General features: G+C 45.1%; 1 protein-coding gene across 1 annotated transcript in view; it reads left to right on the forward strand.

Moving 5' to 3' along the window:
- The window catches only part of RSL1D1 (ribosomal L1 domain containing 1), a 202,009-nt gene that overhangs the window by 19,165 nt on the left and 165,034 nt on the right, over positions 1-17,810 (forward strand). Inside the window, exons 2-3 of the mRNA XM_078663170.1 lie at positions 16,171-16,310; positions 17,626-17,764. Coding sequence (XP_078519296.1) covers positions 16,171-16,310; positions 17,626-17,764 — 279 coding nt within the window. The remainder of the gene's footprint in view (positions 1-16,170; positions 16,311-17,625; positions 17,765-17,810) is intronic.

Here is a 17,810-nt window from a genome sequence, read left to right on the forward strand (position 1 = left end):
TTTCGCGCACCATTAGGTTAGAGGTCCCGGCTCCTTAGGTAGCCCCCTCCAAAGTTTCCGCCCATTCATGACATATTCTGTTACGTTTGCATCACATGTCTATGTATACTCCCAGTTACACCTACTTTTACTGTTATCTCTCGCGACTGCTACGCGTCACGCCTTCTGCTCCACCCACTGTTACGCCTACTGCAATGTAATACTATGTGTTTGCGTTATGTATATAAGTCAATGTATTGTTATTAAAAGTTAGCGCGCTCATCCCAGACCTAGCCCCAGCAGCTGCTGGGCCTCTTTTTCCCCTGCTGGGCCCCAGTTGTCCTGCTGGGCCCTGTCACCTCTGTTCCTATGCAGGTTGTCCTGATCCTGTCCTTATGTTGTAATAAACCTGCAAAAGCTCCTACTACCTCGAATCTTGACTCTTATTTTATTGAGCTATCTGTTATTCATTCATTCATTCAAAAATAGATCCGGTATTATTTATTTATATACCACATAATGGCGCCCGAATAGGGACTTGCCCTTTCCCCACGCGTCGGTGAAGCCACGCCGACCCCCTGACCCTCTGCAGTCGTGACGGAACCATACCGTGCACTGGCAGATATTTCTGCTCCAAGTATCCCTCAGGCCCACGGAGGAGACGGAGGAGGCGGTCCAGCATCCGAACGAGACGGTGGAGGAACGCGGCGAGTCCCGACCAGAGCCCAAGCCGAGAGTCCAAGGTCCGAGGTATCCGGAGGCCCACCTGTAACTGAAGTCCGAAGTTCGTCGTCCGTCGTCCAGTCCAGTCCGAGGCTTTCCGTTCCGTGCTGCCCGGTGAGTACCATTGCTGGGGTAGTATCTAGACAGGACCAATCTAAATTGACTCCTGGTCCGTGGGTTGGTGGTACCCAGACTCACAAACGAAGTGTTCACCTAGGTGGATACGGGTCTTGATGCGTCCCTTTATGGGACCGGTATGTTCCGTACTGTTACAGCAGTGCATCCAGTAACTCTAGTCTGTTCCGTTCTCGAGAAAATCTGTTCTATTTCTGTTCTCAGTATTCCAGGTAATATTCTGTTCGAACTGTTATTTATAATGTTCTTCATGTATTTTACTGTTGTGGTATGAGTGCGATGTGATTTCGTGTTTTTATTGTGTATTGTATTGTGTCCAGATTACAGTTCAGTCATGCCTATATTTTCCAAGTTACGTCAGTTAAAAACTAGAAAGGGTCTGTTAGAGGAAGCGGTTCCTGTCCCGCCTAGGGACAGTCCAGGTCACTTTATGTATCAGAAACATGGCATAAGCGCCATATTGTATCTAGATTTATGGGTAGAGTATACCAAACAGTTAGAAGAAAAGTATAGATGGCCCGTATCGGGTACATGGGATGCCGAATGTATCATGCGAGTAGAAGAAGTATTATGGAAAAAGAAAGCCAGACAGTCACAGAAAGATGCCATCGAGTTATGGCGTAAAGAAGCGCATAGAAGAACCGAAAAGGAAGTCAGAAAGTCAGAGTTAAGTAGAGAATCCCAAGAACGAGCCCAAGAAAGAGAATTAATCGAGATAGGTGAACGAGTCAAAGCCGAACAGTCAGACAGACAGAGGCATGCCCTCATTAAGGGTATGTATCCTCTTCTTGCCGAGGGCTTGCCGAAAGCGACCCCGGAGGCATCCAGTAATTTCCCGCCACCATTAGTTCCGACCAAGCTACGTCACAAACCGACCGCAGCTGATATTTTTATTTCGTCCTATTTGGACGACACAGTCCCAGAATATGCAAATCCTGTTCGCGCTCCGCCAGTCCCTGTAAACCAGGTAATTCATGCTCCTCCAGACACCGGGGTGCCCTTAACAGCTCCCCCGGCCCAGTCCGCCATACAAGTCCAGCCCACGTTACAATTACCGACCCTGCCAGGACGAAGAATGTCAGCCGACGATTCTAGTCTAGGGGCCGCAGGAGGAGGTCTTCCTCAAACCCCGCCGCCACACAAGCGTTCAACATTACTCGAATTACATGCTCAAGCGTTACAGCGCACGCCTAAACATCAGTCTGTTACAGAAATCAGGCAAACCCTTAACGAATGTGTCTATGATCCAGTTCCAGGCGAATATAATATGGTTTTATATTCCTTACGTGTAAGGAGAGTGACCGACTATCTAGTCACCTTGCCGAATATGAAAGAAGATCTAGACAGAATATATCGTTTCATCCGTACAGGGGATGATCCAGAAAGTATTGGCGAGATTATGTCTCAAAGGAAAGCCGAGATCCAGCTCATGATATTAAAGTTCCTGATCAATTGTCTAATAAGAGAACAAGATTACCCGTCTAAAGATCCCGCCGAAATGAGAATCCTGACAAGGTGGAGTGATAATATAGCCGAGGGTAAGCACAAGACCATTAGTGCTATGGAGAGTATGTACAAGAAAATTCGTAAAGAAATAATAAGGTTACACGACCAGCGTAAAGCAGCACAAGTAAGCGAGAAAGAAAGTATCTCTGATCCTGAAGAGGAAGACGAGAATCCCGTCAGAATAGCGTATGTAGGAAAATCCAGATTTCCAGATCGCCATTTACGCCTAGAACCCAAGTCTATTTTTCATCATTCAGCGCCAGAACAAGGTTCCCTAGAACAAGTATTTCAAGTTACCGATCACATCCTGAAATCACGAATCGGTTATAGTGAATTAAGTACCATGCATGAACAAGAACTAGCCCGATCAGCAGTCCGATGGATTACTGATTCTACCACTTTTCCAGACGAAATAGTGGCACAAATGTTTCTGAAACTGCCCCCAGCCGAGCAACGACTGGTGGGTATGTATATGATCCAGCACCTCATTACTCTGTATGAGGGTCAACATTCTGATCCAGGTCCGTTGCATGATATCCTGAACGAGTTACTCCAGTATAGATGGAGAGGTCTAGGTACCGATTTAATTAGTGTCATTCTAGAACAGCGCCACAAATATAGAACGTTCCTGAACCCGCATTTTGTTCATGTCTCACCCCCAGAAAGTAAATCATTTTACATAGACAGACAGAATCCGTTACGAGAAGTCCACCCAGTCCAAGGGGCGGGTGGCGTAATGCAACGAGTGTTTGTATACACTCCGATTTCAAAGATGGAACTTCTTGAAATGAAGAAATTAATTCCCTGTCATGACAAAGATCCAGCAGGGTTCCATAGAGAATTAAAAGACATGCTCCGTATGGGAGAATACACTTACCCAGACATCATTAAAATGTTAAAGGTCCTGTTACCCGCAGGGGTGTATGAAAAGCTAAAGGAAAAGGAATGGGAGGTGGGAGAGAAAAAGATCGATTGGGCAGTTCTAGAAGCTGAAGACAAGGCACGAGTACCAGGTACCGGTCTTGGAGATAAATGTAAAGAATTACCAGAATTATTGATTCAAGTTTTACCCAGATTATTGACAACGAGGAAGGAAGACTGGGATGCAATCTCAGCCTGTAAACAGAAACAAGATGAAGATATTAGTGATTTTTATTCTAGATTTGAAAAATGTTTTAGTATTAACAGTGGTCTCAAGACAAGTAGTGAGTCATACCCTCACCTCTTCGTTACTAAATTAGTCGAGAATTCAAGTCCACAAATTAAAAACCGAGTTCTGAAAGTCGAAAGCACCTGGCAAGCAAATACTCCGTCCCAGATGCTCCAGATGCTCCAGTATCACCAGAATAGAATCAGGGAAGAGCAAGAACACGAAAGAAAACGTATGAAAGACACGAAAATGAAAGTGCTAGTTGCACAATCTGTTCCTCAAGACAGTCAGAAGAGGGGTCCGAATCAAGCCAGTCATCCTGCAGCTCCCGTTAAAGGGAACTGCAATTATTGTAAACAGCCAGGTCATTTTATAAACGAGTGTGCAGTTCTGAAACATAATATAGCTACTGGTAAGACTAAAGAAAGACCACGTCCGCCTAGACAAGAACAAGTTTCACAGATTCCTCAGCCACAGAATGCACAACAGACAGTTCCCGCACCGCAGCCTATTGCTGCAACACAGCACGTTACATCGCAGATGTACCAGTATGCTCAGACAGAGTATCCAGAGTACCAGCCATATTCATGAAACAGCCTAGAGAGGGAGGTAGGCTTGCCTCTCATCGAGATACCTGTAGATCAAGAAGGTCCCTATGTTCATAGTCAAGTATTAGGGAAAGACAGAAAGTTTTTGATCGATACAGGGGCAAGTAGGACCACAATTAGTCACGCCGAAGTTCCAGGGGCTCCGCTCTCAGGCTCAAGAAATGTTTCCCTTGGATTTTCAGGAAAGCCAATAGTTAATGAGATTTCAAAGCCAGTCACTCTAGAAGTAGGTCCATTGTCCCGTACTACTGATCTGTTACTCACTAAGTCATGTCCAGAAAATCTGTTAGGCATTAAGACACTGAAAGAGTTAGGTGCAGTTATTTGCTGTTCCCCAGAGGGAATACGATTGTTCCTACGTGACTTTAAGGGTCACTATGTATTACGAGATTTTGATTCAAGATTGTCTAATGTTCCACAGCATTTATGGGCGCAAGGTCCAACTGATGTAGGTTATATGCAAATCACACCCCATCGTGTGACTCTCAAACCAGGTGTAGTGTTACCCCGAATCAGACAGTACAGGTTGCCACCTGAGGCTGTAGCAGCCTTATCCAAAATTATTGACGAGCTCATGGCTCAAGGAGTAGTTGTAGAAACTGACTCCAATGTATGTAATTCTCCGATCATTCCAGTCATGAAACGTACTGATCCAAATGCACCCCCAGTATATCGATTAGTGATTGATTTACGAGAGCTTAACAAATGTATTATTCCTCAGTACCCAGTTGTCCCAGACATTTCTTCCCTGTTAACAGCTATTGATTCCGAAGCCACGTTTTTCACTGTCATTGACCTCAAGAATGCATTTTTCAGTGTTCCAATTCATCCAGATAGCCAGTTTCTTTTCGGATTTTGTTTAAATGGAAGGAGCTATATGTTTACACGCGCTCCTCAAGGTTTCACAGAAAGCCCTAGTATTTACAGTCAAGCACTCAAGAGACAACTAGACAACATTCACATGCCAACTGACACTGCCCTACTCCAGTATGTCGATGATCTACTGATCACAGCCCGTTCTGAACGTGACTGCGAGCGAGCATCACTTACAGTTTTGTATTTTCTAGCCGAGATGGGGCACAAGGTGTCACCTTCGAAGCTTCAATTCTGTGTCCAGCAAGTGGTATACTTAGGACACTTGCTGTCCAAGAGGGGTAGGCAGTTGACACCCGGCCGTATCCAGTTAATAGCGAGTCTTCCCCAGCCCAGAACCCAGAAGGAGGTACGTGCCTTTATCGGCCTTACTTCTTATTGTAGACAATGGATTCCCCAGTATGCCTTTCTAGCCAAGCCACTGATACAGTTAACGACACAGGAGGCAGCCGTATCGACTGTCCTCCCTTGGACATCTGAACATACGCTTAGTTTCAATGAGTTAAAGAAAGCCCTATGTCAAGCTCCAGTTCTAGCTACACCGAACTACAGTAAGCCTTTTACACTTTTCGTTACTGAACGCGAAGGTACAGCATTATCTGTTCTCACACAAGATCAATCAGGACAATACAAGCCCTGTGCTTATTTTTCGAGCACATTAGATCCAGTCGCCCAGGCGTTGCCTGCGTGCCTCAAGTCAGTTGCAGCCACAGCACTAGCTATCAGACAAAGTGATTCCATAGTTTTAGGACACTCCCTGACAGTACAAGTTCCACACTCCGTAGAAGTTCTTTTGAACCGAACACAAACTCAACACTTGACAATTGCACGTTTAACAGGTTATGAATTGACACTGTTCCAGCCACACATAGAAATTAGACGCTGCAACGTCCTGAATCCTGCTACACTGTTACCATCAGTTAATTCAAATCCAGACCCACATGACTGTGTGGAAGTAGTTAACATTACGACAAAGCCAAGACAAGACCTGACAGACATTCCGTTACCAGATCCTGACCTGACACTTTATGTGGATGGTTCATGTATGAGAACTAGTACAGGAGAACTAGTCGCCGCGTATGCAGTGACTACTGACACTGAAGTTATTGAAACCCACCGTATTGATACCCTGTCCGCTCAAGCAGCAGAGCTAGTCGCTCTGACACAAGCCTGTATACATGCCAAGAACCTGAAAGTTAATGTTTACACAGATTCACGTTACGCATTCGGAGTTGTACACGACTTCGGAGTGCTCTGGCAGGAGAGAGGTTTCATGACTTCTCATGGAACCAAGATTCAGCATGGTCTCCTTATTCAAGCCCTGTTAGATGCCATACATTTACCGACATCCATTGCTATCATGAAATGCAAAGCACATACGAAAGTTACAGACATTATTTCCCAAGGTAATGATCTAGCAGACCGCACAGCCAAGCTTACAGCACAGACTCCAGACATTCCAGTTAATCAGACACATACTCCAGATCCGATTACATGCATGACAGTTAAGGACCCTACGCAAGACGTCATAGATATACAGTTACATGCTACCCCCGATGAAATCAAGAAATGGTCTGAACAAGGAGGGGTCCAGACAGATCAAGGATGGTTAACGAAGGGTAGAGCCACATGGTTTCTCCCCGACTCTATGGTTCAGGTCATTATCAATACCGCACATAGTCCAGCACATTTAGGAGAAAAAGCTATGTTAGACAGTATCCAGAACATTTGGTTCAACAAGCATTTACGAGCTGCAGCCAAGCAGAAAGTCCGTACCTGTATGATATGTTGTCAGTTTAATCCAGGTAAAAGTGTCCCGGTGGAACAAGGTGGTTTCCAGCCCCCTGACCACCCTTTTGAGGTCCTCCAGATGGATTATATTCAGATGGAGCGATGTCGAGGTTTCAAGTATGTCCTTGTAGTAGTATGCGCTTTGTCCAGGTGGACAGAAGCATATCCAGTCCCAGATTACACAGCCGCGACCACTGCCAAGCAGTTGGTTCGTGAATTTTTCCCTAGATATGGACTCCCTAGAGTCGTATATTCTGATAACGGTCAGCCATTCTCATCTGAACTCATGAAGCACGTTTCCCTTTTGTTAGGGTACCAGTGGAAGTTCCATTGTGTACGCCATCCTGAAGCAGCCGGTCTCGTAGAGAGACATAATCAGACCCTGAAAATCCGTATTGCCAAAGTCTGTAAAGAAAAAGGTGTGGACTGGTTAGTAGCTCTGCCAGTCGCTTTGTTTTATATGCGCATGGTCGCACATTCCAGATCAGGTCTGTCCCCGTATGAGGTCGTATTCGGCCGCCCCCCTAACATGTGGGGTACTCCTAGACCCCGAAGTATTACCGATGTTTCATGTAATATGCTGACAGATTACCTAGCTTCCTTGATGTCTGCCCTCAACTCATGTCGTTCACAGGTTGCTGCCGCCTTTCCAGACAATACCGAGGTGGCACCGCATGAAATCGTTCCAGGCTCCCTAGTGATGGTCCGGAATTTCGACAGATCAAGTCCGCTGGAACCACGTTGGAAGGAGCCACGTCAGGTCCTCTTGACCACCCGTACTGCCGTCAAGTTGGAAGGCAGGAAGGGGTGGGTCCACCTTTCTCATGTTAAACTTTTTAAAGGATTGAAACCAGTCTCTAAAAACATTTTCCAGGATTTGAAAGACTGCCAAAACATTGTTTTAAAGGACTGTCCCGCAAAAGACATTATTACAACCCCTCCCTTGTTAGAGAAAACTCCGCAGCAGGAGTATAAGTTAAAGCTCAGGTCTAGTAAAATAAGTCAGTCAGTTTGATTGTATAAGTCCTCCCCTAGGTGAAACGGTTAGACTGTTTCTGACATGTATAAAATAGACCCCCATAGTGAGAGAGTTAGTCGAAGTTCAATTCAATGTATCGTTTTTCTGAGTTTCGTATTATTCATCAGCATAATGATTTCCTGCACCAGCTATGCGTTCTATCTGTATTTTCCAGTTCCTCATGTAAATATGTCTGCTAATGCTACAGTAGAGCACACGTTTAGTGATCTGCCTCCTCACGAATATTCATACCGCCTCGCTATGCGCAACAACACATTTATCCGTATGTTACATTATTCACACCAGACCAGCAATGCCACTAATTGTTGGGTGTGTGGTCGACTCCCCCCTTTTCAGACACCGAAGGGAGTTCTGCCACTGTTTCCTTATCCTTTTTCACATAATGGTTCATGTGGAGCATGGTCCACGTTAACGTCATCCTCAACAGATATGTCTTTTCTTAACAGTACATGTTTTCCAGACAAGCAAGGTTTCCCCCACAGAACAGGTTTAGATCTAGAAAATGAAGTTTATAATTTAGGTAATTATTCGTCGAATTTCATGGTCCTGAATGTTCAGTCTGATACTACTCCAGACTTACCTGCTATTTCAGTACTACCTGTCAAAGGCGAATTATGTGTCCGTAGTTATGGTTCCGTACACGTAGGACATAGTGATTGTACTACTGTTATCCAGTATAGTGACAGTGGGAAATCTGTTTTCAAAGCTTCACGTCATTCTTATTTTATTTGTGGTCAAACTGCATATGTCTGTCTGCCCCTCGATTGGGAGGGAACCTGTTACATTGCTTTCTTACTGCCACCTGTTTTCCTAGCCCCATCTGATTATCACAGAAACACACATCTAGTACACATTAGACATAGAAGGGAGTCCCCAATTGTCGATTATACTGAAACTACTCTAGAACAGTATACAGATTTCAATAAAGGTTTCTTCTTCTTTGTAGGACCTGTCCAGAATAGTAAACTGATCCGTAGGTTAACAAGAACCCTTGAAGCTGTAGTAAATGAGACTGCCTCTGCTCTAGGTAACCTAACCGAAGAACAATCTGCTATGAGATTTGTCGTTTTGCAAAATCGTCTCGTCCTTGACGTCATACTGGCCGATAGGGGCGGGGCCTGTAGAGTCATCGGATCTAGTTGCTGCATTTTCATTCCAAATAACGCGCCGTCTGTTTATTCAGCTATAACCAGACTCCATAAAATTGCCCATCTGTTACATCAAGATCCAGGCACCTGGACATGGTCAGGTTGGTTCTGGAATATAATTTCCGCATGGGGATGGAAAGTCCTGTCCTTTCTAGGTATTACAGTAGCGATCATATTTAGCTGCTGCCTCTGTATACAATGTGGCCCTGCGATTTGCAGCATGTGTGCTACCTCTTGTATTCCTAGTCCCAAGCCCCGTTCTAAATCCCGTTCCAAGACAATTCGAGACGAGCAAATGGTACTGTATGAAATGATAGATGGTATCATGAAAATTGATGTTTCCTGATGGAAACGTAGTGACAAGGAGGGAATGTGGAAAAGTAAATTTTGCCATGTTCTGTGTCCCTACGCCTCATCCATCATATGTTATGTGTGCATGACCAATATGCATATGTTATTCCCCATATCCGATTAATGACGCAATTATAGTTGTGTCCACCTCTGGTATGTCATTTTCCAGTCCTCGTGAATACTACGAATATCAGGCCTATGTAAAGTAATGTTGCCACGTTTCTCAGTGTGCACGTTATTCCATTATAAAGTCCCCGTTTCCAGGCCTCAAAAGGGCCCGGACATCAGATTCAGCTCCTGTCTCCTGAAGCCTCGCTGAGGAGCGATACAGCCCCCACCTGTATCCTCGACCCTTCACTTACTTCCTGCTTCGCAGTGCCCGGTGCAGCTCGGCTCTGTCTCTGAGTCTGCCAAAAGTATGTTATAGTTCCAGCTATCAGTTCAGTCCTCCTCTTCTGCATTCCTAAGCTACTGAACTGCATCAATAGTTTCCGTCATTGTCTAGCCTTCTCGTCTCCACGTTAGAGAAATACTGTATCAATGGTCATTTAATATTCTTCATCACGCACTACACGTAGAATAATGCATGGTCCAGTCTTAGAGTCAAGTTAGCTTTTCCCCTCATGACTCCTAGTTTATATCAACATGTTCCCTAAACATCAGATACCAGATAGGGTTTAGGTACATGTCGCTCCGACCCTCCAGACTCTAGTCTCTGCTCCTAGCACAGAGTTCGTAGCCCCCAGCTTCTCCTAGTAACACGTCATTGCCAGTTTTCGCGCACCATTAGGTTAGAGGTCCCGGCTCCTTAGGTAGCCCCCTCCAAAGTTTCCGCCCATTCATGACATATTCTGTTACGTTTGCATCACATGTCTATGTATACTCCCAGTTACACCTACTTTTACTGTTATCTCTCGCGACTGCTACGCGTCACGCCTTCTGCTCCACCCACTGTTACGCCTACTGCAATGTAATACTATGTGTTTGCGTTATGTATATAAGTCAATGTATTGTTATTAAAAGTTAGCGCGCTCATCCCAGACCTAGCCCCAGCAGCTGCTGGGCCTCTTTTTCCCCTGCTGGGCCCCAGTTGTCCTGCTGGGCCCTGTCACCTCTGTTCCTATGCAGGTTGTCCTGATCCTGTCCTTATGTTGTAATAAACCTGCAAAAGCTCCTACTACCTCGAATCTTGACTCTTATTTTATTGAGCTATCTGTTATTCATTCATTCATTCAAAAATAGATCCGGTATTATTTATTTATATAATATTTATATATGTCGCGATCATCTCTGATTGTAGAGGGAGAGGATGGTGAGGGTGTTGATGCGAGATGGGTAGGAGGGGCGGACTTGAGAGAGGGAAATAAGGAGTCAAAAGCTTCCAGATTATCATTGTTGGCTTGTATGAGGACTGTGCCATTGGAGAAGATAGTCACGGTTGTATAGCCCCTGCCAACTGATCTGAACGGAAGAATCGTAGTTAATTTGCAGCTGTGGGCAGTGGAGGTGGTTTTGGCGATGAACATCCGTGATCTGATTGTGAAGACCCAGTATTCGGGTCTTTCGGTGTGGAATATTAGGTCCATCTTCGTCGGTCCTGTGGTGGTCGAGTGGTAGATGTCAATGATTAGGGTTTCTTTATGTTTGCGGATGAGTTTCTGCTTGAATGTGCGTCTGAGCTTTGTAGAGAGGAGGGGGGGGAAGATGATGGTGAAGGAGTTCCGACTGTGAGGTTTGAGGTGGACAAGTGGGATTGGAGGAGGAGGGGGCGATTGGTCCCGGGCCATCGTGTGGATAGTAGAGGGTGGGAGAGCCTGGATGAGTTGAGATCCGAAGCTTGAGCTAAGGTGGCCCAGGGTATCGAGCCGCGTTGTTCCCGTGGAGTGATTGAGGGTGACGTTCCAGGCCTGAGGAGAGGGTCTTAGAGCCCGTGTGGTACTTCTTGGGAGTATGCAGGTGATCGGACTGGATTAGTTGATGGACTTTTTGTAGACTAGCGTCTTGAGAATGGAGTGAGATGAGGATTCTGGTCAGGGGAGGGCATGCAAAGAGCCTCCCAGACGTACACTCCAATGGCCAGCTCAGTACAGGATCTGACCTGACGCAGTTTTAGGTTGCTGACAGCAAGCTCTATTGTCCATGATCATTCTGATAGAGTTGCGCCTTATCTGGTGTAAAGGTAAGGGTTTTTGAGACTACAGGGTCTCCTTGGTCATTTAGGGGAAGTGGATGTGAATAGTGGGAGAGGACGATCCGTTGTCCCCCTGTTGGATGCCCCACTCGAGTTTAGCAGTCAGAAACTTCACTGTAACATCAGGCAATGTCTTCGATGGCTGCCATTTTGAGGTCAGGCACACGGCCGGCGGCGGTGGGCAGCAGAGGGAGCCGGAGGGAGACTTTAATTATTACAAAAGGAGGAAGATAGGGCTGTCACTTGGCGCCCGCGTAGTAGATGTTGCCTTGCAGGTGGAAGATGCACCTCCGAGGGACATTCGAGTCAGGCGGCGTCTTCTTTGTCCGCCATTTTGGGGACAGGCGGTGAGAGGGCAGCAGTGGGAGCCGGGGCGGGGACTAACAGATTACACTAGCGGTGGATCGGGGTGTAGCTTAGGCGCCTCAGCCGAGGTAATTACCTTTAGAGTGTCAGGGGCGACTCCAGGGTAAGTTAGGGTCAGGCGGCGTCTACTTTGTCCGCCATTTTGGAAACAGGCAAGAAGTCTGAGGCGGAGAAGAGCCTGTAGCTTCGTTGAAGGGATTGCTGATAATAGTCACGATCCGGGCTGTAGCTTGGTGCTCATTAGGCCGACTGAGCGCTTGCAGGGAGAAAAGGAGCGGCTCCGGAGGAGGCTCTCGTCAGGCGATGTCCTTAATGGCCGCCATTTTGGGGACAGGCGTAAGGGCTTACCGGAGGCGAGCGTCTCAGGGCTCCGGTGGTGGAATGAGGTCCTGCGCTGTTCGGCGGGCTTGAGTTGCTGAGTTCTTCGTTCCTGGTACAGGCGATGGTACTGGACTGCTGGATCCGACGCTGGTCTGTGTCAGGAAGGTAAGTGTCCTGGGGTCGCAAGGAGGGCAGAGGGGCGCCGATCAATGTAGAGCGAGATCGGGCGGCTGGACTCTGCTTTCCTGAGGCGGGACAGGCTTCACTTGTCCTTCTTGAGCTTCGGTCGTCGTTCCTGGTGTTGGGCAGCGCTAGGTTGGTGTTGGGCAGCGCAAGTGGTTGATGATGCGCTGAGGATACTCGACTCAGGGGGGTCCTGTCTGCTAATTCTCCTTGACCTTTCCGCAGCCTTCGACACTGTTAATCACAACACCCTCCTCAATATTCTTCAACAGAGAATGGGCATGGAGGGCACTGTGCTTAAGTGGTTTGCATCCTTCCTCTCTGACAGATCTCAAATGATCAAAATAGCGAACAGTCTCTCTTCTCTGTGGCGGTGGGTCAAGGTGTTCCCCAAGGCTCGATACTAGCACCAACATTGTTCAATCTCTACTTAGAACCACTGGGAAACCTCCTAAGCAAATCTGGGATCCACTATCATCTCTATGCAGACGACACTCAACTCTACCTCAAGGTTGCCTCCACTCATGATCTCTCCATCCTAAGATCTACTCTTGACTCCATTCAAAACTGGATGTCAACTCATCAATTGATTCTGAATCCCTCCAAAACTGAATTCCTCCTCTTCTCCTCCTCACTCTCTCCTCCCCCGGTTCAATCATGGATGGATCAGATGAATCTACTAAACAATAAACCCATCATTGTCGACAGTGCAAAATCCCTTGGTGTCATTCTAGACAAAAAACTCAATCTAACTCCCCACATCAATTCTATTGCAAAATCTGCTCGCTACCAACTGCGCCTTCTTTGGGGAATCCGTTGCTTCTTCCCGGAGCAGGACCTTATAACCCTGGTGCAATCGCTGGTCCTCTCTAGACTAGACTACTGCAATTCTCTACTTACTGGCCTCCCCAAATCTCACCTGTCCCCACTTAAGTCTGTCTTCCATTCAGCAGCTCGTTTCATTTATGGGGCCAAAAGAAGCGATCACATCACACCGATGTTATCCACCCTCCGCTGGCTTCCCTTCGAGGCTAGAGCTATCTACAAGACTGCCTGCATTACCCACAAAGCCTTGCACTCCTCATCTCCCAGCTACCTAGCGAATAAACTGAAACTCTCTGGTGGCTCTAGACGTTCACGCAATGCGGAGAATCTACTGCTTGAACCTCCCACTTTCAAGAAGGAAAGAACAATGGCCCAATCCTTTTCAGGCAACGCAGTGAGAATCTGGAACTCCTTTCCACCTCAGCTCCGGACCACCGCCTCCTCCCAGACCTTCAAAAGGGACCTCAAAGTTCTCCTCCTCCAGAGACACCTCCAAAAGTAGCTCACGTCCTCTTGCTATTTGTGAGGAAGACTTCCCACTACTGATAATTTCTACTTTCCATGACCATGGAAGTGCCTTCCCAGTGTATGCCTGTGATTGGAGGGTCTGCCTTTTTGCAGTATTTTACATGTACTGGTGTTCGTTGCCCTTTTGTAACATGCACACACCTATCTGCCCTTGCAACACACGGCTGCTACCTCTCACATGTCTTTACCTTTGATACTTGCGAGTGCCACCTTGCTCACGTAACGCTTGTTCCTGAGCCTGAGTGTCTAGCACTTATTGCAGGACTATACCTCTAATTATACTCTTTTTTTCTCTTATAACTGCACACTTGTCACTTTCATTTCCTCTTGTGCACTTTTGACTACCTCATGTATTTTGGTTGCTCACAATTTTTACTCAAGTATTTTGTTTGCTCACGATTGTCACTATTACCTTTACTACCTCATGTATTTTGGTTGCTCACAGTTTTTACTACCTCATGTATTTTGTTTGCTCACAATTGTCACTATTACCTTATGTAAGTAACGTATGTTTTTGCAACCTGTTCTTTTGTAATGTTTCTCATTGTTTCATTTCTGTTCCTAATGTGAAGCGCTCTGACGCCTTCGGGTAAAGTCCGCGCTATATAAAAATGCATAAATAAATAAATAAATAAAGAAAAGCAGTGGGCAAGCCACTCACCCCCTGTCCCCCCTGCCCTCAGGCAGGACCGCCCACCCGTCCGCCCACAAGCAGGCACTTCTGCTTTGTCGCAGTACGAGAAGCACAAACATAAAATGGTAGTTTTACTATTTTGCTTCAGCGTCTTGCACTGCGAGAAAACAGTGAGGCAACGACGCCCCCATTCACCTATGGAGGAGCCACCAGTGCATACAATATAAATTTGAATAACACAACAAAATGTTACCCAGAAATACATCACACAAGACCAACTATACAGAACAGCAAAAATATTACAAAATGCTACCCCTACGCAAATTACAATATGTACAAAATGTAAAAAGACAATAATATAAAAAACAATAAGATCATCAGTGTTCAAGCTATAGTGAGGTGTGAATTTCCCAACAACTATCACAACGTTTATAAGAACGTACCAAACAAATGTATTAAATAACTCCGAGAGCAGAGAATTGTAGACAGACTGGGCAAAGGGCAGTTTGGTCAAATTCAATGGTTGTTCAGGCGCACCTATTAAACTGCGCCAGTGTCTCTCAAAGCAAGGAGTTATACTGTTGATGTAACAGATGTATAATCTCCCCCACCGTCTTTCCGTGTCACAGCCATCAGTCTTTTAGCATAGCATCCACATAATATGTAACCAAATACTCCAACTCTGCTTTCAGCAGCTTGAAACGTGCTCCAGCCTAAGTAACGCATATGCTGTCAAAAACACGCATCCTTTGTCACCTCATGAGGAGAGATGTGGCCACCTGCTGCTCCCACAAGTTTTTCTCTTTCCATCACCACTATCGACAGGAAAGCATCAGGTTTTGCTGGACAAGGCTCATCTGTCTCATGCAGCCCTCCTGCTGCTTTCCTTCGATATGAGAGTAGCCGCCCCTCAGTGAGGCGTTTCCACGAACATTTGCAAGAATTTTCTAAATAAACATTTAAACGCCTCAATTTTCCTGAGTAATATCTTAATGCCACCCTTCGCTAAAATGAAGCGGTTCTATCGGTCTCCTTTTCTGCACTATTTTTCCATCATTGCTACAGTAACCGTAAGCTTCCCTAGAGCCTAATAGACCGATGCTTCCAGGGCAGCAGGTTGGGTGCTTCTTGAAGTAGGATGAGCAGTAGCAGCCAGATCCCACACTTGCCTTGACACGAACACAGACCATCACATATATGAGCAAACACACCAACAGTGCCTTGTTGCAGGATCTCTCCTTCACCTTCACACAGCCATCACACCAACTGATTTTATCTGAGTGAAGCTGCACCACTGTACATGTGTACTCAAGGAAGCCTGCACTGCTGCAGCTGAGCTGTTTTTTTTTTTTTTTTTACATGAGAACATAAAATGCTGTATATGCTGTCCGTGCATGTCTGTGTGATTACGCCTATAATGCAGGTGCTCATGCTGTACCGAAGTTGTGTGTTAGTGAAGTATGGTTCGAAACTTTTCACTATACAAAAGTCAATGCAGTGGGTGTTGTCAATCCTTGCTTGTGTCTGTGTCTTAGTTGGTCATTAACATACATTGTTCTGTTGAAAATAAATGAATTTGAGGTCTATTTATTTTTAAAAGAATCCCACTTCCTGCAAACATTCATTCACAAGAGTAAATGAAAAAGTAGAAAAAAATTCAAGCTTTGCGATTGCTGCAGTACCTCAATACCAGAGTGAGTGTTTTAGCGGTCTGCCAACTTTTATTGGGCTGGTTGTGACATGATTACTGTTTTCTCTGTTGCTAAAGCACCATGTTGAACCTAGCTGATATATGTCCTATTGTTTATTTTTCTTTCAGGTTAAGAAGGCAGTACAGGCCTTGCTAGCTTACACAAAAAAGAAGGGCGATGGTGATGCCTTGTTGCTAAATGAACATGACAACATCCTTTTGATGGTGACTGTGTGGAAAATTCCAGAACAGGATCAATGCTTCAAAATGTAATTGCCCATTTCTTTAATGTTTTTTCATCGTTTGTAGTTTCCGGAGCAACATTAATTTCTTTGTTTCAGGGCCACGTGGGTTATAGCTAAAAAAGGACAAAAATAGCGACGCTGTGAATCCTACAGTTGTTGCTGGATGGGTTTTCATAGACTGTACAGTCTTTCTGTATGAAGGTGCTAGATAGATATTCACATAGAAAACACTAGTAATTATCTTTTCCTGCAATCTAACCACAAAATTAGTGACTGTGGGACTGGCTACACAGAAAATAGTGATGTGCCATTTTCTACTTAATCCGCAGTTGTTAGATATAAGGCATTAATGTCTAAACTCTTGTTGTTGCCTTTCATGTGCACTGTGCCATGATACTATGTGATAACTATAGTGTGATAAGCCTGTTAGGTAATTAAATAACCCCCCCTGTTGGCAGTTGCTCAAAGGTTGTTTTAACAATACCATTCACTTTTCATTTTTTGGGTTTTAATAAAGCTGTATGCAGTCCTTTTAATAGCTCTTATCACAATGATCCAATATCGCACAGTAATCTACTATTGCTTTAGGACTGCTTGCACTGCTTCAAGTTATTTCATGGGTACTGTGCCTGAATGTTTTAAAAAATTTATTTCTAGTTTAATATAGCACCAATCCGGCTCCTAGGGCGTCCGCATTTAAACAGTTTGTGTCAGCCAGGTACAGCAAAACATTCAGAAAGTCTAGACCTAAAATAAAAATATATACGTAGAATAGTAATTGGCCTTAATGAGTTGTATATGAAACAATAATTAAAGTAAGACTGAATCATAACCTAACCTAAAGTTAATAGGACAGAAATAACAATGACTACACGTAAAATACATACAGATGTTCCGTGAAGAGCAACAGGGCCGATTTGAGATCTTCATCAGAGAAGATGAATCTTTAATGTGGAATTGGGAGAGGTGCTGGATGAGGAGGTTGAGAGAGCAAGATGATGGCTGACAGGTTTTATGTCACACTTGAAAGCGATGTTCAAAGTGAAGACTTTAAAATGTATTTTTGAAAGAAGAGTAGTATGATTAAACTAGGATAACAAGACTGAAACATTTCTGGATTTAGTAAGTGCATCAACCCTACCAGAATAGGGTTGCATTGCAGGTTTATACTGCAGCATCCAGGCATGCCTCATCCATACTTCCCTGCACAGTCTAAACATATGATGTATAGGAATTGCTGTTTTACATGCTTTGCTGTACCACAGGATGTTTGCTAAAGTTTAACCGAGCACATGAAGAAAGAGAACCAATCGTAACCAATGTTCCGTATCAATTTCAGTCCTCTTCCTCATGGAATTCGCCCAGAGACATCAGATGTTTGCCTTTTCACGAGGGATGAACCTAACATGACTGCAGAGCAGACTGAAGCATTCTATAAAAAGCTCCTAAATCAACATGGGATCAAACAGATTACACAGGTATGGGAGAATCGACTGTTTCTGTGGTGCATAGCTCTCTTCCAAT

Source organism: Lissotriton helveticus, chromosome 10 (assembly GCF_964261635.1).
Source record: "Lissotriton helveticus chromosome 10, aLisHel1.1, whole genome shotgun sequence".
Classification (NCBI taxonomy): domain Eukaryota; kingdom Metazoa; phylum Chordata; class Amphibia; order Caudata; family Salamandridae; genus Lissotriton; species Lissotriton helveticus.